This window comes from Mustela lutreola, chromosome 4 (genome assembly GCF_030435805.1).
Source record: "Mustela lutreola isolate mMusLut2 chromosome 4, mMusLut2.pri, whole genome shotgun sequence".
Taxonomy (NCBI): domain Eukaryota; kingdom Metazoa; phylum Chordata; class Mammalia; order Carnivora; family Mustelidae; genus Mustela; species Mustela lutreola.
In genome coordinates, this window is record NC_081293.1 from 126,712,505 (window position 1) to 126,733,958 (window position 21,454).

At 40.7% G+C, this 21,454-nt stretch overlaps 2 protein-coding genes across 17 annotated transcripts in view; one reads left to right on the forward strand and one right to left on the reverse strand.

The window, feature by feature from the left end:
* Nucleotides 1-1,165: 1,165 nt before the first annotated feature.
* Nucleotides 1,166-4,193, reverse strand: LOC131830176 (uncharacterized). The gene is made up of 2 exons (XM_059172533.1): nucleotides 3,554-4,193; nucleotides 1,166-1,245 (listed from the first exon to the last, which is right to left on the reverse strand). The coding sequence occupies exons 1-2, from the start codon at nucleotides 4,191-4,193 to the stop codon at nucleotides 1,214-1,216; spliced, it is 672 nt and encodes a 223-aa protein (XP_059028516.1). The 3' UTR covers nucleotides 1,166-1,213.
* ADAM22 (ADAM metallopeptidase domain 22) overlaps nucleotides 3,946-21,454 on the forward strand; it is a 221,715-nt gene continuing 204,206 nt past the window's right edge. For 10 of the 16 annotated variants that reach the window (XM_059171028.1, XM_059171030.1, XM_059171033.1 and 7 more), the window contains exons 1-2: nucleotides 3,946-4,276; nucleotides 4,743-4,903. In XM_059171028.1, the coding sequence (XP_059027011.1) occupies nucleotides 4,192-4,276; nucleotides 4,743-4,903 (246 nt within the window). In that variant the 5' untranslated portion in view covers nucleotides 3,946-4,191. The remainder of the gene's footprint in view (nucleotides 4,277-4,742; nucleotides 4,904-21,454) is intronic. The other 6 variants (XM_059171029.1, XM_059171031.1, XM_059171040.1 and 3 more) reach the window with 1 other exon arrangement.

The window sequence follows — 21,454 nt, forward strand, 5'->3', positions numbered from 1 at the left end:
CATATGGTCTGATAAATAGATCAGTATAATGGGTTAATGTGATGTTCTCAATGGCATCCTCTTCAAATTTTAACAGAGGACAAGTAAAATGTATACTGTTAATCTTTACCCTGTGAATGCAATCTGTTCCTGATTTTTTTCTGACCTGGATGGAAAATTATGCATCCACCCAAACAATGTTGCATATCATGTACCTGAGGCTATGCTCATTTGCAGTGAAAATGGTATTACATATGGCACTGTATCTGTGGTTGAGGCTACTCCTTAGTGCAGTTTGAGGCAGTCTATTATTCTTTATAACCCAGATGAATAAGATGGGAATCAACCATCTATTTTTTTTTTTTTAAGATTTTTTTATTTATTTGACAGAGAGAGATCACAAGCAGGCAGAGAGGCAGGCAGAGAGAGAGGAAGGGAAGCAGGCCCCCTGCTGAGCAGAGAGCCCCATGCGGGACTTGATCCCAGGACCCCGAGATCATGACCTGAGCCGAAGGCAGTGGCTTAACCCACTGAGCCACCCAGGCGCCCGGGGAATCAACCATCTTTAGATGTTTAACAGGGGCGTCAGTTTACTCCATCACCAGCACCACTATTACCCCAGATTAAGATACTGCTTTTTATTTATTATTTGGCTGAGAGAGACAGTTTCAGCTTCTCATTTGGTCTTTTCTTCTTTTCCTTTTTTTTGGTTCTTATCCACTAAAATTCTTACCCTATAAGTTGGAGATACAATGCGGGTGATTTAGTGAAGTATTAAGTATTTTCTAATAAAACATTCAGAGCCTAAGCAAATGACCCTATTGTCCCACTGAGCCAAAGCTTGGCCAGGACTCCATTTATTACCTGACTCCCACTATAATAGGTGCTTTGGGTCCCAGGTATCACTGTCGGTCCAGACCCTGCATCCAACAGTTGTTCGGATATTCTTAACCCTTTCTCCAATGCAGTGACCCAGGTAAAGGGAGGTAAGTCCCTTTGGGAAAGAGCTAAGGAATAGTTAACCATAGGTACTTAACATGTGATGCAGGGTCCTTCTCCTGGGGACATGACCTTTCTTTCACTTGATGGTTTCTGGGTTGAAAAACTGACTCAGCTCTGGAAATAGATCGTGATTCTTGATTGGAGCAACTTCCCACAGCCTCCTGAGACTGATTTATTTTAATGACACGTGTTATTAACCAGCTCCACAACTCTTGACATCAACTCCTTGGCATTAGTCTTGGAAATCACTTTTTTGCTTTGACGCTAAAAACAAAGGCAACAAAAATGAAAATAAACCAGTGGGGCTATATTGAACTAAAAAGCTTCCGCACAGCAAAGGAAACTTATCAACAAAATAAAAAGACAACCTACTGAATGGGAGGAAATATTTGCAAATCTTATTTATGAAAAGGGGTTAATATCCAAAATATGTAACTAACTCATACAAATCAATAGCAAAATAAAGAATCCAGTTAGAAAATAGAGGGACTCAATAGAAAATTATCCAAAGAGCACAATTTTCTTAGCTCTGTGAATAAAGCTTTAATACTGTAAAGCAGAGATTGGATATGCTCACTCTCACATTAACAATAAGTTTTCCGGGGTGCCTGGGTCGCTCAGCGGGTTAAAGCCTTCAGCCCAGGTCATGATCCCAGGGTCCCGGGATTGAGCCCTGCATCAGGCTCTCTGCTCAGTGCAGAGCCTGCTTCTCTCTCTCTCTCTCTCTGCCTGCCTCTCTGCCTACTTGTGTTCTCTGTCAAATAAATAAATAAAATCTTAAAAAAAAAATAATAAGTTTTCCTGGGGCGCCTGGTGGCTCAGTGGGTTAAGGCCTCTGCCTTCGGCTCGGGTCATGGTCCCAGGGTCCTAGGAGCGAGCCCTGTATTGGGCTCTCTGCTTGGCGGGGAGCCTGCTTCCTCCTCTCTCTGCCTGCCTCTCTGCCTATTTGTGATCTCTGTCTGTCAAATAAATAAATAAAATCTTAAAAAAAAATAAGTTTTCCTAGTATTACAACTTATTTGTATTTGTATACTGTAGAACTAAAGTGTCTGTGTGGCCATTATGTAGTCCTTTCTAATAAAATATACAAAACCATCAGAAATACCAAGAGTAACTATTTAGGGACCTCACAAGCCTGAGATCATGAGCGGATCTGAAACCAAGAGTCCACCACTTAACCAATTGGGCCTCCCAGGTACCTCCATGCCCTTGGGTTTTACTTTTCTTTTTACTGTACCTACTGTGAAATCTCTTGCATCAAGGTGTAAAGTGTACCATTGAAATCTTTTAGCCCCTATTCAAGCTATAATTCATGTCATATATAAAATTCTTAAGTGTCTTATTTATTTGAAAATCTGGGAAAATTTTTTTGAAATGGTAATAAAGGTCAATGAGCTACGGTTACTTAAATACGATAGAATGTTCTCTCAAGGGAAAAAAAGAGTCCCTCTCTACTGTTTGCTTGTAAAACCATGTCTAAGTTGTATTTAATACTGAATACCACACTTATCTGGGACACTGACATACTGTAGTGTATTTTCAAATCATCATGTTGGAAACCTGAAACCATGTCACAGGAGGCAGGGGTAAAAATTTTTTTCCACTGGGGAAGGAAAGAAAAAACCCATCTCCGCAGAGCAAGCATCATGTGTAAGATTCTTCTTCATGCTTTACAGGACCAGAATCAGGATGGAGGTTATAAAAACACAGGTTCCACCAGGGAAGTGTGGAAAAAAGACTCAGATCTGAAGACAGGATATCCAGTCTACTCTATAGTCATGGAACCTTAGGAAAAGTCTTTTAAATTCTCTAAGCTTCTTGTGTCCAATAGAACTGTCTGCAATGATGGAAATGTTCTCTATCTTTGCTATACAATACAGTAGCTGCTAGTCATAGGCAGTACAGAAATGTGTCTAGTGTGACCGAGGAACTGAATTTTAAATTTTATTTACTTTTAATTAAATTGAAATAGATACATGTAGCTAGTGGTTACAGAATTTGTAAGGTGCAGCTCTAAGCCTGAATTTCCTCCTTTCTGAAATGGGAATAATAATACTTATCAAATTGCTGATCCAAGGTTCAAAGGGCGTTATATGTGACCCCAGAAAAACTGTATCATACTACATAAGAGCTAATTAGGGTGATAACTAATAATTCTTGTATTACTATCTTATCCTCAAGAGTTTCTAACATTTGGAATTAGAGGAAAATGGAATTAGCCACTTGAGAAGGTAGAGTTCCTCAAGTCTGGTTTTCACAAACAGGTTTGAGACAGGCAGAGATCAGAAAAAGGACAAAACATCCTGGACACTTGGGCTAAATCCAAGACATCGTTCCAGTGTCTGCATTGACCTTGATGTTCCCGCCTGACTCGCCTGGCTGAGTTAATGATCCTCCTCTAAGCATTACCAGGGCACCTTCACACCGTAATGTAAAAAACGGTGTTCACTCTACTGTATCTGCAAGCAGGTGCCTCTTACACTCGTGTTATTCTCGGTTGTGTCCCCCTACTTAGTCAACCTCCGGGCACACAGTAGGTCCTCACTAAATGTTTGATGAATGATTAACTTACCACGTACTTTTGAGGGTGTGATTCCCTGATAGTAATTTAAGTAACTACCATATCTGCGGAAAACATTACGGGTCTTCATGGACCACGGAGTGAAGGAATACTGGTTCTCGCGGAGACGCAGTCGGGATACTTCGGTGCCCAGAAGGGCCTGCCTTCGATGACCTCTCTTCTGCCCTTTCTGTCTTCCGTGGTCACGAGGTCGCGACAGTCCGCACCTTCGTGGAAACGAGCGGGATGCGGAGCGAGAACTACATTTCCCAGCTGACTCTCCGGCGCGCGCCCCTACCCGCGCGCGGGGGGCGAGTGCACCAGGCGCTCGCTCCCTGCCGAGCGCTCGTCGCCCGCCGGAGCCTTTGCCTTGGGATGAGGTGGGAGGCGCTAGAAACCACTTAGTTACAGCCAACCGCCCAATGCAGCACTCGCTCGCTCCCCCCGCCAGCGGAAGCGCCCGCGGAGCACAATGCAGCACTGAGGCAGCGCCGCGGCGGAGGCTGCAGCGCCACGGCCGCCGCAGCAGCGACCCGGGCTGGGAGGGGGCGGCCGAGGCCAGCCGTGGGGAGCGGGCCGAGGGACGCGGACCTGGCGGCCCGGGCATGAGGAGCTGAGCGTCTCGAACGAGGCGGGCTGACGGCAGCACCATGCAGGCGGCGGCGGCTGCGTCCGTGCCCTTCTTGCTGCTCTGCGCCCTGGGGACCTGCCCCCCGGCGCGCTGCGGACGGGCAGGTAAGTTCGCCACCCTCTGTGGCTTCGGGACGTACCATTTTCCGGGCGTCTTTGCAGCCCTCAAGCGCCCTGGAAACGGGCATTCCCGTTTCCCGAGTGCGCGGGGAGATTTATTTTTTATTTTTTTAATTTAGAAGGGTGGTGAGAAGTGAAGCAAAAATACATGTGTGGGGGCGCGCGGATGCGTTAGAAACCTTCGGTCAAATGCCTGCTTTTCGTCTTCTGAAGAGGAGGAATGCGGAGGATGGGAAAGGGGTGCTGTGCTTCTGGGCCCCGATCCTGGATGATCTCAGATGCGCTGGTCCAGGGCTCCCCGGCTGCGTCCTTCTCAGATAGGGACCGGGAGGGAGGGGGCGGCGGGATTTCCATAGAGGAGACGTGGGGCCGCAGAAGGCACGAGTACGGCTCAGGGTCATTATTTTCTCCTTCTCTCCCCACTCCCTCCTTACCCTTTTCCTGCTTGGAGGAGACGCCTTGTTGACGGAGCTGGAGAGGAGGAACGAAAACCGCTTCCTGGAGCGCCAGAGCATCGTGCCACTCCGGCTCCTCTACCGCTCGGGCGGCGAAGACGAAACTGGACACGACGCGCTCGACACGCGAGTGCGGGGCCACCACGGCGCGGGGCAGGTGAGAGGCGCGGTCCGGCGGGTGGGCCTGGGCGCGGCCTGGCCCACCCTACCACACGTTTGCTCTCCGTCGCCCTGGAGATGCGGTGTCTTTGGTGAAATGAGCGCAGTCCTAATGCGAGTCATGCATGGCGCTCTCTGTGCAAAAAAGGAGGGAGCGGGGAAGGCGGGGGGCAGGGGGGAGGGCAAAATCCCCCAAAGAACCACAGGCCAGGAGCTTTGCTAGAGAGGAGTTTGTGCGGGATGTCTTCGGCAGTGGTGCATCCTGAGCGAAGGGGTCGAGACCCTCTCACCTCTTGTCAGGCAAAAGCGTAGTAAGCAAGAAGGGATTTAATGTTGGCAGGATTTACATCATCATTATTGTGGTGCTTGCTTAAATCCTCAAAAAGACTTTATATGTGATTTAAACCAAGGTTGGTACTATTGAAAAAAAAAAAAAAAACGAAAAAACAAGCCTAGACATCCCTAACTAAACTCAAACTGTAAAAATAAGCTAAACTGCAGTGTTCTCAGCTCACTCAGTTTGTGGACACCAGAGATGTACCCGTTCACCTCCACTTTTCAGAAAAGGCGTCTCCTCCCCCATTTTTTCATTGGTAGCAGTCCTTTGGTGTAATTTGAGCCATGTTGTTTATTGGGCATTTCTAAACTATTTTTTTAATCTAAGTTTACTTTTTATCCGCATTTAGATCAATAACACATCCACAGATAATGACTGAAAAGTATTTTGAACTTACTTGCTAATTTAGGTAATTATTTTGGGGCTCTGTAAACAGTTTTTGTGTTTATATACTAACCTGGCAAACAGTTCATTCATCTGTAAGTACAGATTAAGGTAGAACTTGTCCATGTTGAAACTGTTGTAAACTACGCTGATCTAAAGGGAGGCTGAATATTTTCACATGTGCAAATATACTTATTAATACCTTAAGATGTACATTGTTGCTGTGATAGTCATAGTATTTGATCTATGTGTGTAATATATGTAAAAATAGAAAAGGCCACTTAAATCTGTATTTGTAGCCAAAGACTTAGTTCCATTGAAATTTTCATGTAAGAAATTACTTTAAAGGGCTACAGTAGTATCCATCAAAGTTTGATTATAGTAGATAATTTAATGCGTCAAGCTTTAATGAAGGATTCCGTTAATGTTTGAAAAATACTTATTTTCCTTTTTCATTTTGACTTGTTTTCATAGTAAAACTGAAGAAGCAGGGGATACTATCTTATTTTTTAGTAAATGAGAATCATTGCTGTGGAGAAATAGTCCCACAAATTTACTTTTTGATTATGAAAAATTTCAAACACACACAAAATAGAATATTATAATAAACCTCAGCTTTAACAATTAGCAACTCATAGCCAATTTTGTTTCATCTGTCTCCTATTTTCTTCTCATATTATTTTGAAGCAAATCATAGAATTTTATTCATAAAAAATTCACTCAGCACTTCTAAAAGGATTCTTTCAAAAGGTAACGATGATATTATGCCAAATATATAAACATAAATATATACATATGTTAGATATATGTAAGGATATTTAATAAATATATATAAGTATAACACATATATATTTAAGTTTGTGTATTTGATCCAGGACCCAAATAGTGTCTATAGATTGCAGTTAGTTTAATATTTTGAGTCTCTATAATGCATAGTATCCCCCTCTCCATTTCCTTGATTTTTTTCTTTGCAATTTATTCATTGAAAACAGGAGGTCTTTCATCCTGTAGTTTACAGTCTGAATTTTTGTTGATAGAGCCTGTGCTTTACAACAAATCACAAAGACTTTCTCAGAGAGGAAGGGCTACAGAAGGAAGTAGGAATGCAGAAAAAGAAAACTGCAGAATTGAAACTCCAAGTCTCTGTCTTGTTCCGGTAGTGTCTTCAGGTATCCTCTGCTCTCCACTGTGTTGGTGAAGGATCACCACTTTTGGAAAACAGGCCAGTCTTCCTTCTTTTCTCTCCATGTATGGAGCACAATTTCAGCAGTTTTTGGATCATAGGCCTTTCAACTTGGGGCACAAGATACCTTGGACCTATGCAGTTTCTCCTTCTTACAATAATAAACAGTTGAGAAGAATGACTGGCTTTTGGTGAGGTATGGATGAACTGGTTGGATTTAGGTTGAACAGCGTGAGTAAATTATTTATTCACATCAGGATTCAAAGTGAAATACCATCTTACCATCAAAATAATTATTTTAAATATCTTTAAAAAAAATTTTTTTTAGAGAGCGTGTGCTCGCATGTATAAGAGGGGCACACGAAGAGAGAGAGAATCTTAAGCAGACTCCAGGCCCCAGCACAGAGCCCTATGCAGGCTAGATCTCACAACTCTGAGATCATGACCTGAGCTGAAAGGTCAAGAGTTAAATGCTTGTCCAGATGCTTCTCAGAGTAACCAGATGGATCTAGGTGATTAGGGAAAGCCCTTCTTCACTAAGGAGTGGCAGCTGATAAATGTAGGAGAAATGATAACATTAGAAAAATCATCATTCTGCGATTTCCAGCAAATGTTAATTCAGACAAGGACTGTCTAATGCAACTGGCCATGCAGTGAATCGCCAAGGGGAAACCATTCATCTGTGTGGTGTGTTCCTTACCAAATACTTCCTGCCTGCAGGGGGAATCCTATCACTGTCTTGCGGCCACTTGGGTGGCCATTACACAACCCAGAGAGGACAGTGTGAGTTTCATTGATGGTAAAACCACATGCACGTATATCCTGAAAAAATGCCATGTGAAGCAGATAATGGTATCCACAATGTATTCTAGACAAATCTATTAATATAAACTGATCAAGCTCTTAGATGTACCTTCTGATTTCTAAGAAATACAGGGGACAGAGGAGCAGGCTAAGTGACAGCATGAGGAAGTGATCAGACGGACATTGAGCAGGAAAACTAACCGATGAAGAAAAGGACTGTTTTAGATTTAAAACACCTAACGGATATACAAACTGGATAAAACGCAGGTTCTGGACCTAAACCCTGATTTGGACAAACCAGCTTTGGGGAAATAGTTGTGTGACAATTAGGGTAATTTTAGTATGATTGAGGTATTAGATGCTATGGAAACTTACAGGCAAAGAGATGAAAAGATGAAAAGAAAAACTATTTACAACATTGTGATCTTGCTTTAGTAAAAAAATACATATATGTGTATGAAAATATGGAAATGTTATAAAAGACTAACATGTCAGTAAAAAAAAAAGAGAGACTGATGCTTAAATGACTGAGCCACTCAGGTGCTCTTCTTCAAAGAAATTACTACCAGCAGTTATCTCAGTGCCTGACGCATAGTAAGATACACACAGTACATATGGTTGGATGTCCGGATCACCTGGGAGGCTTTTGCAGTTTACCATGATCTTTAAACTACAGTTAGAAATCGCTGACTACTAGGTTTTGAATCTGGCAGTTACAGTTGTAAAGACTTAGTTGCCATATGCCAAATTTTCCTGCAATTAGAAAACTAAGGAGTTCTGCATTTTTGTGTTTTTGGTTTCATTGAGAGCTGGAATTGGACCTAAAAACTCAAGTTTATGGCCTTATTATTTCTTTGGTAATTAAATAGATAAAAATTATAGCATTTTAGCTATCCATGGACTTTTTAAAAAAATTTATTTATTTGACAGATCACAAGTGAGCAAAGAGGCAGGCAGAGACAGAGAAAGGGGGAAGCAGGCTCCTGAGCAGAGAGCCCGATGCGGGGCTCAATCCCAGAACCCTGGGATCTTGACCTGAGCGGAAGGCAGAGGCCTTAACCCACTGGGCCCAGGCGCCGCCCCCCCCCCTTTTTTTTAACCAATTTTCTTTCTTCTTCAGATATAAAATTGGCATGCCTCTCTATCATCTCACAAAGCTTATATATTCATTTGTTGATTTATGTATTTAAAAAGGCATTTATTTGCTTGGGCTCATACTGTGTACCAGTTTTTGTACAAGGCTCTGGGGATTTAAAGATAAAAGACACAGTTTAAGCTTTTAAGGAATTTACAGGCAAGTGGGAAGATGCATGAATGGATAAGCAGTTATACTCTGCCCTTCTGTGTGATTTCCTGGAGATTAACACAGAAAGCGGTAGAAGCAGAGAAAACTCAGTATTTAAGCCAGATGAGCAGTCAGGAGGCCTTTCATGGGGAAGTGCTATCTTAGCTGTGTTTTTGAGGGTGAGTGGGAATTGGCCAGATTGAAGGAAGGTCAGTGATGGGCCTATCAAACCAAAGGGGGAGCACTTAAAGGGCGGGTGGGAATCAGGACACATTTTTGTTAAGTACAAATAGTTAGGATTTAAGGTACACGGGAGCCAAAACAGGAAAGCAGAGAGTAGATGCGGCAGTATCTTCGTGATTTGTGGAGGAATTTGGACTGTGTCCTGAAGGCAATTGAAGGACTTTAGTAAGGTGAGGTAATTGGCCAGATTTTTATTATTGCAGGATCATCCTTATGGCTAGAAATGAATAATTTTAATTTCAAATGAAAGTGGTTGTTCACTTTAATTTATTGGTGAATGCTAATTCACATACTCATTAAGCTTCGTAAGAATTCAATTACTAAGTATACTGAAAATACTGTATAAAAGAGTTTGTAAAACACTTGGAACAATGCTGGGGATATTGTAAGCACTATATGAGTTTTTGTTAAATAACATTTACTCTCTCAGGCTGCTTGAGTACTATTTAGAAATTTTATGATATCACTTTAATGCAAAATGGTGCCCTAATTACCCGAATTTAACACATTTCCAGAAGTAAGTTACAAATTGTTAAAATTTATATAACTAAGTGGAATCTAACAGTTCTAGAGATGGAAGAGACTTTGCAGGTTATCTAACCTAATTCAGAAATTACTTCTCACCTGGTAAGATAAAGCCATTGGCCCAGAGCAAGAAAACCAGCAACATATTGCTTAATGTTTCAGAAAGCTCACAAAAACGATGACGGTATGAAACACCTTAATTTTACTCTTAGTATATCGTTGTTTCAGTTTTCAATCACTAAATGGAAAAGAATACTCATATTTTTGGAAGAGATTTTTCTTATAGTTTGGGGACAACAATTGACAATTGACAATTTGGGGTGAAATAATAATTCTGTTGATAATAGTCCATGTTATAAAAGATTTCTTTACTACATGACCAGTTACTTGAGTGCATACTTTACTTTTATCCTAAGTGGGATGATCAGTCCCTACTGAAAGGTTATTTTGCCATAAAGTTCTAGAAATGATAGTCAAAGGAATCATAATTGATTGTGGGTAACTTGCTATCTTCAAGGTTGTCTAGCTATTCTGAAGTAATTTCAGTCCTATAAAATTATGTTTAGAACTACAGATTATTTAAATTACTCAGAGCCTTTCCTCTGACTTGAGGTTATTTGGAAGGAATTGTGTGTTTGTAAACAATGGATAAAAAACATTTTTAACTGGGCATCCAAATGGGCAAGATAGTACCTCCTGAGCCTTATTGATAGTTTGCTACTGATAATCACTTAATTGCTATTTTTAAGAAAAAGCACCTTTGTGACTCCTTTTTCTTTCTTTCTTTCTTTTCTTTTTCTTTTTTTTTTTTTTGGTTAGCCAAAACGACAGATTTACTGTAGCATCAAAGACAGGTTATTTGGTGATTTATTTTGTTGTGTGTTCACCTCATAGATTTTCAATTACTTGTTTTCCCCCATTGATTATATTTCTCTGCAAAGAGCGGAATTTCTTTTTGTCAGAAGTCTTTGCTGTCAGGGAATAGGTGGGCTACTGTTTTTCCTCTTTTTCCCTGGATCGTGTTTTAGCTTCTCAAGTAGTCAGGTACCAAAAATCATAGTTCTGTATTTATCATAGTTTTGATAATCAGTAATACAGGCTGGTAGCAAGATGGCAAGTGGTAGTACGCTCCATTTTTGTGAATATATTTATGCATAGGTCTAAGCCTGGATGAGCTGTACTTAAAATTGTGCTGTTTCACTTGGGAGCACTGAGTCAGCTTCACGGTAAATTGTCTGCAGTGCTGCTTTGCTTCTCTGGTGGAAAAGAGCTCCTAGGAATTACAGCTTTGGAAGTATTTTGCAAGGATAGCACAAACAATTTTTTTTTCTTGATGTGCTTTTGTTAAACCTAAGTAACTCAGTATTGATAAAGTTTTGCCACCCATCCAAACTTTGTTCTTGTGCTATAAATGGGAAGGAGACATTTTCCAGCATGTTTTTATTCTATCAACACGCTTCTCTTACAATTAAACAGTTTTAAAAAATGATATTCAGGATTGTGGAAGTTTTCTTTAAGTCCTGGTTTTACTCTGTGAGATCCCAGTTTGTATTTTTTGGGCATCTCTGGAGTTCTGCTTAAAAAGATGGATTCTGATCTCACTATATAGGAAAAGAACCCATCTTTCATCGTTTCTTTACAGCTACACCTAGAAAACTGTGAATAACTCTAAGAGCTTATGGGTTGATAAAAATTGTTTTTAGGTTTATTTGCTTTCTCAGATTTCAAGAATGCCAAGTGTTCCATCATTTTTAATGACAGGGCCCTTCCTAAAAATGCATGGAAGGATGCCTGCTTTCTTGTCATGTCTCATTGAGAGCAGGAATCTATAAGGTCACTAGTATTCAGTTGTTCCAGTGGGACTAAGATAAGGCCACATTTATCATTAAATTTCAAGAATAAGCCCCAAAGGGAACAAGAATGTTAATTAAAGGAAGGAGGGAGAGCAGAAGAGGAAGGGGCATAAGGAGTTTGGTGAGAGGGAGGACGGAAAGAGAAAATAGGAAAGAGAGAAGTGCTTAGAGTGGTGTTATCATGTATGTTATAATATACACGAAAATACTTAATATACAGTAACTTACGTGGTTACATTTTATGTGCCCAGCAGTTTTCTTGGTACTTGGTACACCTACAAAAATCCTATGACAGGAGAAATACCAGCTTTAAAACCACAAAGCTGGTAGGTAGCTGAGAAGGGATTTGAACCCTGGCAGTTTAACTCCACTGCCTGGGCTTAACCTCTGTGCTTAACTGGCACAATGGTAGGAGGCAAGGAACATTTCTTTAGATGTCGTTCAGTGGCAGTGAGGTCAAAGATTTCTTCCATTTGTCCCATTAGAACTATAAATTTCTTCAAGCTTGCAGAATGGAGGAGGAGGAATGCATCATATCTACTATCTTGAGAATGAGAATGAACTACATAAAGAGATTTAACATTTAAAAGGTGAAAAACACCCCTTGAAGGGCCTGGGTTTTGAATGTTTATAATTATGGTAAGTCTTTCTTTGTGAATTGAAAATGTTAATATTCAGTAGTCAGTACCAAAATTATGTATACTCCTTTGTGGTTAGAGTTTCATGAACCAGAAACATTCAATGCTCAAAGGGGATCTATACTCCTTTCTTCAGAAGAAAAGATACAGAATATCTTTTGTGGCTCCCTAGAGCAAGTAGCTCTGGGGTCCCAAATGTCAAAGCCTTTGGTTGAAAGAGATACATAGTTAGTAATAACCAAAATAATAGCTTCTGTGAACATCTAGTTGGACGTTTACTTTGGTCATAAAAGCCCTAGAAAGTAAATATTGAGGGAAAGACTTGAATAATTTTGTTAGTTACCATGTACCTGGCACTGTACTGAGTGATTTACAGGCATAATCCCTCATTCTCTCATTTTTTAAAAAGATTTTATTTGTCAGAGAGAGAGAGAGATCAAGAGATCGAGCACAAGCAGGGAGAACAGCTGGCAGAGGCAGAAGCAGGCACCCTGCTAAGTAAGGAGCCCGATGTGGGACCTATCGCAGGACCCTGGGATCATGACCTGAGCCAAAGGCAGACCCTTAACTGACTGAGCCACCCTGGTGTCCCATAATCTCTTATTTTGAGGTAGATATTATATCCATTTTATAATTGAGGCTACTGAGGCTAAAGGAAGCTAATGAACCTGCCCAAGGTCATAACAACCAGTAAGCAGTAGAGTTGGGAAAAGAATTCTCAAAGAGAATGTTAGAGATACACATAAAATAATCCTTTTGTAATAAATGCTACTTACTTGACATTCATCTCTGTGTTGGAATAACCTAACATTTCTTTGAGAAACTCTTGATCCCGCTCAGGTCTCCTCCATTGCTAACTTCATTCAGGAGGGAATTGATGTCATCTTTTAGCACTTGTTTTGTGTCTTCATTTCTAGAAATGGTTATGATTTCTATTTCTGCCTCAGATATTCTTTTAACTACATAGGAATATTTGAATCTACATCTAAATCACGGCAGAGAATGTCTGTACTCTGAGTACTTGTTGGAGTTTTATCTGCCAGAAACTCACTTATAAGAAACTATTTATAGGGAGGAAAAGAGAGAAACAATTTATGGGGAATTATCATCTATTCCTCCATAGAATGCTGGCCTTACTTACTGAGATTCTGGGGTGGGGGTATTCTTAAAAAATCTCCCCAGTGGATTTCCAATTTGTATGCGGGGTTGAGGAGTTCTGTGTATCCTTAATATTTAAGAGATTTTTTTTTTATATGTCTTAAATCTTTTTGGATTTAAGTTAATCACAAGAGTTTCGTATCTGAATTGGTATCACCTTTCTCATTTGCATCCCTGACCTCTTCAGTAATTCACTAGACTTTTTCTAAAGGATATTTTGAAGGAGATTATAAGAAATATTCCCGAGAGGGGTGCCTCCGTGGCTCAGTCGGTTAAGTGTCTGCCTTCGGTTGTGATTCCAGGGTCCTCGGATTGAGCCCCACATCGGGCTCCCTACTCAGAGGGAAGCCTGCTTCTCCCTCTCCCACTCCCCCTGCTTGTGTTCCCTCTCTCGCTGTGTCTCGCTCTGTCAAGTAAATAAATAAGTCTTAAAAAAAAAAATATTCCTGAGAAACCAGTTCCAGTATTAATTGAAGTCCTGGGGAACATTATGGATAGTGCCTTATCAGGACCAAGAGGAGAGATTTGTCATGTAATTGTTTCCTTCCTTGAGTTGGATGCCAGAAATTTAGAGCAGATTTTGCCCTCCTCCAAAGCCAAAGTTACAACATGTGTTTTCCTAGTAGCTTCATCCTACTTCATCAGTTTACTCCTCATCATCCCAATTTCAGCTCGAGTCATCTGAAATCTCTCTTTTGACAGTTGATCAATATAAAAAGTCATATCTGTATGCATTTTCATTATGCATGCTATACTCATATTAAAATAAATACTCAGGCACAGAAAAAGTAATCTCAGATTTCCTCTGTCCACTTTTCTGAGGTATTCCCATTCCCCGCCCCCCCATCAGAGCATATTTTGCTTTTGTCTTCTTAGCATTTACCATCCTTTTTTTTCTTCTTAATTTATTTATCTGGGGGGTGATGTGAGTGAGCGTGAGCGGGAGAGAGAAAGAATCTGAAACCGACTTTGCACTGAGCTCAAACTCCATGCTGGCTGATCTCACGACCATGAGATCATGTCCTGAACCTAAGTTGAGTTGGACAGTTGCTTAACTGACTGAGCCACCTAGGCGCCCCTTGATGACATTCTTTTTAATGATTGACTTACTGTCTTTCTTCCAATTGCCATCACTAGAATATTAAACTATGAGAACAGTATAGGAGAAGAGTGTTCTTGTCTGTTGTTCACTGCACATCTCTATCGTGTAGCACAGTGCCTGGCACAGAGTAGGTACTTAATAAATAGTTCTTGAAGTGATAAATTTTCCTTTCTTCCCAGTTTCCTCATCTGCTTAAAATTTGTATTTTATCTTGAAGGCGTCCATATGAACATCCTGAAGTCCTCTTTGGAACTGGGTTAAAAGAATGAATACATGAATAAATTTTAGTCTTCAAATATTGAGTTTATAGCCCCTTTTGATAATTATAATTATTTTACATATAAAAAAGTTCAGTGTGCTGTATTTTTATTTTCTACTTTTTTTTCAATGTGCTATATTTTTAAAAATATAAATACTTCCATATATGAAAAAATGATTTTAGACTTCTAGTAGTCCTTTGTTTCTGATTTCATCATTTGATTTGCTTTTAAGATCAAAATCTCTTTTGTTTTTCCTAGAACAGACTATTATATGTAATTTGATTTTGAAAATAAAAAAAATGTCATACCACGACCCAGAAATATCAGCAATTATAACTGGGAAGGGAAGGAATAAACAATTTAATCCACCCCCTGACCCCCACCCTCGACAATCTGTTTGTTTATATTGAAGAGAATTTTCAAAATCATATGCATGTATCAGCAAGGATAAATCAACATATTTCTGCTTTTTAAAAATCAGTTTCGTACCAGGGGATTTTAGCACTGAGCAATAGTTGCCCTTTTGCTGACTTTTTTCCCCCGTAACTAAAGAACATTAGATAACCATTTGAAGATGAGAAATCAATGAGGCTTTCCTGAAGATGGGCCTCAAGAGCTCACATCTTGCAAGTGGCTCTAAAATTTTCTTCCCGAGGCAGGAGAACTCCTGGTTGACAGTTTTCTTAGACCACTTATTCCACTTGGCACTGACTCGTGTCTGTAGCCTTTACCTCTAGTTGGTCAATTGCTGTCCTTATTTTTATTTGTTTTCAGGTTGCCTTTTGCATAGGTTGGGTTGGGAGAGAGTGCCTTCATTTCCCACCAGTGAGGTCAGGAGGCTGGACAGGCTGGTAATGTGATTAGGTACTCCTTGTCGCAGCTCGGGATTTTCCTTAAATGGTTTCTCTTTCTTTGAACCAGATAGCAAGATGCCGCAGATGCAGCCAGCACTTCACAGCGCGGGGTTCTGTAGGTTTTTGTGAATTCACCAGTGGCTTTTTAATGCCTTTAAAACATACTGTTGGGGTCTGGCCAGAACCCATTGTGGGTCCTCGTGGGCAGAATGAGCTGTCAAGGTGGCTCATGGTCATATTAGTCTCAAGTTGGCTGGAGGAGCAGTTGGCTGAAGAGTGATTTAGGGTCATCAGAGCAGGGCAGGAGCGAGGGTAAAAGTGTGGTGGAAGGTAAGGCTCAGGGAAATCCCAAAGTAGTTATAGGGAGAAGATACTGGGTGCCCTGTGCCAGGTCCAATGTCCTCCCCACTCAACCCAACTACCTGAGACTGTCCGAGGTGTAGTCTAAGTTTTTAATCTCAGACATCCAGATTCTAGTGATTGGTTCCACTCTTGGTTTAGATCTTGTATTTTTTGAAACAAACAACCGAGAAATAGATCTTGTGTTTTTAAGGAACCCCGGTGTTTTTTAGCCTGACATGCTCTGATGATGGCACATGTGCTCCATCCTCCCAGAGTTTTAAGTGTTTGTTTCAGACGGAAGAATCATTTCTCTTCTTCTCCCCACACTCCTCCTCTTCTTCCTTTTCTTCCTCCTGTTATTATTCTTCTTTATTTCTTATTTTTCCTTCCTTCTTCTTCCTCCTCTTCCTCCATCTTCCTCTTTGTTGGTCATTTTTAAATGTCTGCAGGCTAGAGGGAGAGGACTTCACAGGGCCCACTCTTTATGTAGTCCTGACTGTAGATGCTGCCTTTCCCAGTTCAGGAGATGAGGCTTACCTAAAGACTGATGGCTTTTCATGTTCTGAAAAATCACATTTAGTGTGTACAAAATGAGCAGCAGTTATGCATTAAATAAAGGTATGTTAATGGTAGAAGAGTCCTTTTAAGTAGGGATTTGGAAAATGTGTTTAATTTAGAGGATAATTTTGGTATTGTAATCGAACTAACATGGGTTCACCCCTTGGTGAGTTACAGATAGGAGCTATACTAGCTGGAGTTGTTACGCAAAGGAAAGTTTACTTGCAGCAAATAAGGAGGTCACAGGTAATAACTTCCAAAGCCGTAACCCTCTGAGCAAGGGGCATTCCTTTTGTTTAGGGTTAGGATAAATATACAGAAAGGGGAGTTTTGTCCTCATTTGTGGAGCCAGGCATAAGGTCATGCATGCACCTTAAGGAAACATGCCTGTACATGTGTTGTGTGTTATGTAAGGTTGTGCTCCTTTGGGGGCAGAGATTTTAGCATTATAATGAGGTAGAGGTAACTGTCACTCCATGGTCCATGTGCACAGATGTGAGCCAGTGGTTGAGCTCAAACTGATCTGGATGGTCTGGGCGGTTTCAGGCTCTTAGAGCAAATGAAACCGCTTGAGAGAGTAGTTTCAGTTTCCATCATGGGATGCTTTGCCCATTGGGTCTTTCGCCTAAGTTACAAGATAAGCTGGAAAGAACTTAAGGAAAATGTGATGGATCCACGCAGTAAAGGTCAGGTCTTGCGGTCAGTCATGTGGGGTCATGCTGGTGATGGTATCAGTCTCTGTTTACCATCAATAGTGGGTTATTTTCATGGTGAATTTAGGGTTATAGTAGTTAGCAGTGCTTTCATGTGCTTTCCAAGAAAACCTTAGGTAAATATTTAATAAGAAGAATGGGAATTTGCTTTTTACAGATGCATTTACAAATTTACCTTAATGTTAAATAATTAAGTCATCATTTCTTAGGAGGATTTTTATTGACTTTGATAGAAACTCATACATCCCTGAAGTGGTGAATTTATTCAGGACCACAAAACTGTTCTCCCACTTTATGGCATTGCAATGTTCGTATGGTTCTTAATGATCTTGCCTAGACAAGGGTCTCATGATTAATGAAGGGAGGATGCTTTCAATTTATAGCTTAACCATTTCATGTGAAATCTCTTTGAGGTTATTGATTAATGAGTTGTTTAGGACATTTCCTGAATGTTCTGGTTATGAAATCATGAAGTTTGCAGTTTTCCTAGGGTGATGGGGTAAAAATTATTTTAATGTAATCGTATGGAAAAACAAAGAGTGAAGGTGCGCATCCTTATCTTCATTTTCATTTCTTCCCAGCACTGATCCACAGCTTTCTACCTAGCAAGTGCACAACAAACAAATGTTGACCTGATGAAGTCACTGATGCCATGACTTTCATAGAGCCCTTTCCCATTCTCGTGTCCCCAGACCCCTGTTGTGAGGTTGGGTTTTCCGTGGTCAGTTCTTTTCTTTTCTCTTCATCTCTCAGTACAGGTTCTATCCCTTTCTTGTTACCTCTTTCCATTTGTTTTTTCCCATGTGCATGGTCTTGCTCTGTTCACTTTCCCTATGACCCTTGGTTTATTTTGTAATTTTTTCCCCCACTCTATTTCTGTCAAGTTCCTCTTTCTCTCTTAGCAGCTAAAGAAAAAACAAGTCTCTGAAAGGTTATTTACATTCAGTGTTGGAAATCATCCCTGGTGCACATTGCTGGACTTAATTATTTCACCATTTGGAAAATGTTTTATAGTTCAACAGGCTTTCCCATTTCACTACTTACTTTGAAACCTGTTTTTCTTGTTTGTTTGTTTGTTTTTTTGGTGGGGTTTTTCTATTTTCTGTTTCTTTTATTCCCTTTCAGTTGTCCCTCATTCCTTCTCTTCTTTGAATGTGGAGTGAGGTGTCCCTTCGGTGTTTTACTGCGGGACTAATTGCCTTCCTAGAATTATTCTTTTTGTTCTCATTACTCGTCATTTCCTGGATTTAGACTATGAGTTGTGTGCTCAGCCCACCCTCTGCACTAGCTGAGCACGTCCCTTCTCACACTCTTCTCCAGTGATCCAGCACTGTATTGCCAGGATGCAAACTCGGTATTAAGAAATGATGAGGCACTTTACAGGTTAGTAAAAGTAAAACTTGCCTCAGAGGCATGTCATAAAATTATACATAAAACTACGTATGTGTGTGTTGGTGCAAGGGGAATTGGAGCAACTGGCAGTTGGGTGTGTTAATAGAAGGTATCCCTTTGAGAGAGACTTTGTGAGGTTGGGCTTTAACTTTGCCATTCAAATTCTCTGTTTTTCCTTCATTGTTTAGTGCTATCTATGCATACTCGATGCTCAGCAAATATTCATGGTTTGCATTTGTTTCAATTTTCTGCTCAAAGATGAAAAAAAGTTCTGTGACCATTTATGTTACTGATTTTATGTACTTTTAAAAATTTCTCTTAATTTTAATTTTTATCCTTTTTAAAGATTGATTTATTAATAGATTTTATTTATTTATTTGTCAGAGAGAGTGAGAGAGCACAAGCAGGGGGAGCAGCAGAGGGAGAGGGAGAAACAGGCTCCCCGTTGAGCAGGGAGCCTAATGGCAGGGCTCCAACTCAGGACCTGAACTGAGTGAGGACAGACATTTAACCAGCTGAGCCACCCAGGCACCCCTGTACTTTTTTTTTTTTTTAATAGGATTTTATTTGTTTATCTTTTAGTGACAGGGCAGGATGGAGGAGAGGAGCAGAGGGAGAGGGACAAGCAGACTCAGCACTGAGTGCAGAGCCCTAAAAGGGCTCAGTTCCTCAATCCTGAGATCATGACCTGAGCCAAAATCAAGAATCAGACACTCAATTGACTGAGCCACCCAAATGCCCCTTATTTTATGTACTTTTGATGTATTTCCAACCATGATCGTATTTCTTTCTTCCAGATTATTAAAATGTTTTGTTGGGATGAGCTTGAAAGCAGCATGGGGTTCCTTCCACATCTTTGTTTTGTCTGTGACCTCTATGTTCCTCTTACTCCCCCATCTCTTCTTGCTAACCCAAGAGAGACCCCCTGTATATAGGATGCCCAGGTTCTGTGAAGGATCCCATCCCTGAGGATCTGAGCTGAAATAACTGTCTCTTTTGCTTCAGATTTGAGGTGGGATTTATTAGGAAAGGCAGGGCCACGATGTTAAGGAGGGAGAACACCAGAGAAAGCAGTGGGAACTCAGACACTGGTTGGCATACTGACATTCCACCACCTAAGGCCACCTCACAGTCTCTCTGCCACTTTAATCACTGTGACAAAATCACTCATGTCAGTTTATAGCCTCATCTCTTCCAGTAAAAATAAATCCAAGCTATTTAACCTTTGTGTGTGACTTCAGTCACTAGAGTTTACCATTTGGGGCCTGGAGCTGCATTTTCTTTAAGACAATGATGCTTGTCTTCTGGGAGAGTGACATGTAGTATTTTTTGATGAATCTGACCTCATATGACATACTCACCCAAGGAGTTCCCTTGATATTTATCTTGGAATTTTGATTTTTTTTTTTTTTTGAACTGGGGTTTTAAACTAACTACATCTTTTTTTTTTCTTTTAACTAAGTCCCAGGTACTTTCTTATCTAATATTTTATTTTCATTTTTTCTCCAATTGTTAACCCACCATTTTATGGCCTAACAAGTTAATTTAAAATATTTTCTTTCCTTATTTCTTAGGAGGTAGATATTACTAACACAGAACTGTTATTCCATGAAATCTCCATGATGCTAAAAGACCACACATCTAATTAAATCAGGAAAAAAACAAAAACAAAAACACCACTTGAGAATAGTTCCTTTAGTATAAATAGAGACCCTAGGGAGGGATGGCACTCTGAGCAGTTTTTAAGCACTTATATCTTAGTGTGAATGAAGGACCTGAAGGAGTTAAGACCAGAAAGGAAAGTGAGGGCATAGGGTGGTGACGAGATCCCACTTCAAAATCGTAGGATCAAGTAGCTGACCCCTAGAAATGAACTCTAGCAGTTCTCATGAGTTCAGCAGACCCATTGTAATCTCAGGAACAAAATTACGTGTATTTTACCTGTGTTTATATATTTAATGAGAGCTTTATTGGAGTATAATTTGCATACTATAGAATTCACCCATTTAGCAATGGTTTACAACTCAAAGTTTATTAGTATATTCAAACAGTTGTGCAACCACTCCGATTGTCAGTGTTAAAACATTTTCATCACCTTGGTGCACCTGGGTGGTACATTTGGTTAAGCGTCCACTCTTGGTTTCAGCTCACGTCGTGATCTCAGGGTCATAAGATTGAGTCTGCTTAAGACTCTCCCTCTCGGGCGCCTGGGTGGCTCAGTGGTTAAGCCGCTGCCTTCGGCTCAGGTCATGATCTCAGGGTCCTGGGATCGAGTCCCGCATCGGGCTCTCTGCTCAGCAGGGAGCCTGCTTCCTCCTCTCTCTCTCTCTGCCTGCCTCTCTGCCTACTTGTGATTTCTCTCTGTCAAATAAATAAATAAAAATCTAAAAAAAAAAAAAAAAAAAAAAAAGACTCTCCCTCTCTTTTTGCCCTTCCTCTCTGCCTTTCTCTCTCAAATAAATAAAACTGTTCTAAGGATTCCTGGCAGGTGAGCCTCGTACCCAAGGCAGCTCTTTGGTCAGCTCTGGTTTAAAAGATTTTAAAAGATTTGTTATTTAGAGAGAGATTGGTGGGGGAGGGAGTATGTGCCTGTGAGCAGAAGCATAGGTTGGGGAAGGCAGAGGGAGTGGGAGACAGACTCTCAAGCAGACTCTGTGCTAAGCATGGAACCCCCCCATCTCAAGATCCTGAGATTATGACCTGAGCCAAAATCAAGAGTTCAATACTGGGGCACCTGGGTAGCTCAGGGGGTTAAAGCCTCTGCCTTCCGCTCAGGTCATGATCTCTGAGTCCTGGGATTGAGCCCCACATCAGGCTCTCTGCTCAGCAGGGAGTCTGCTTTCCCCTCTCTCTACCTGCTTCTCTGCCTACTTGTGATCTCTCTCTCTGTCAAATAAATAAATGAAGTCTTTAATAAA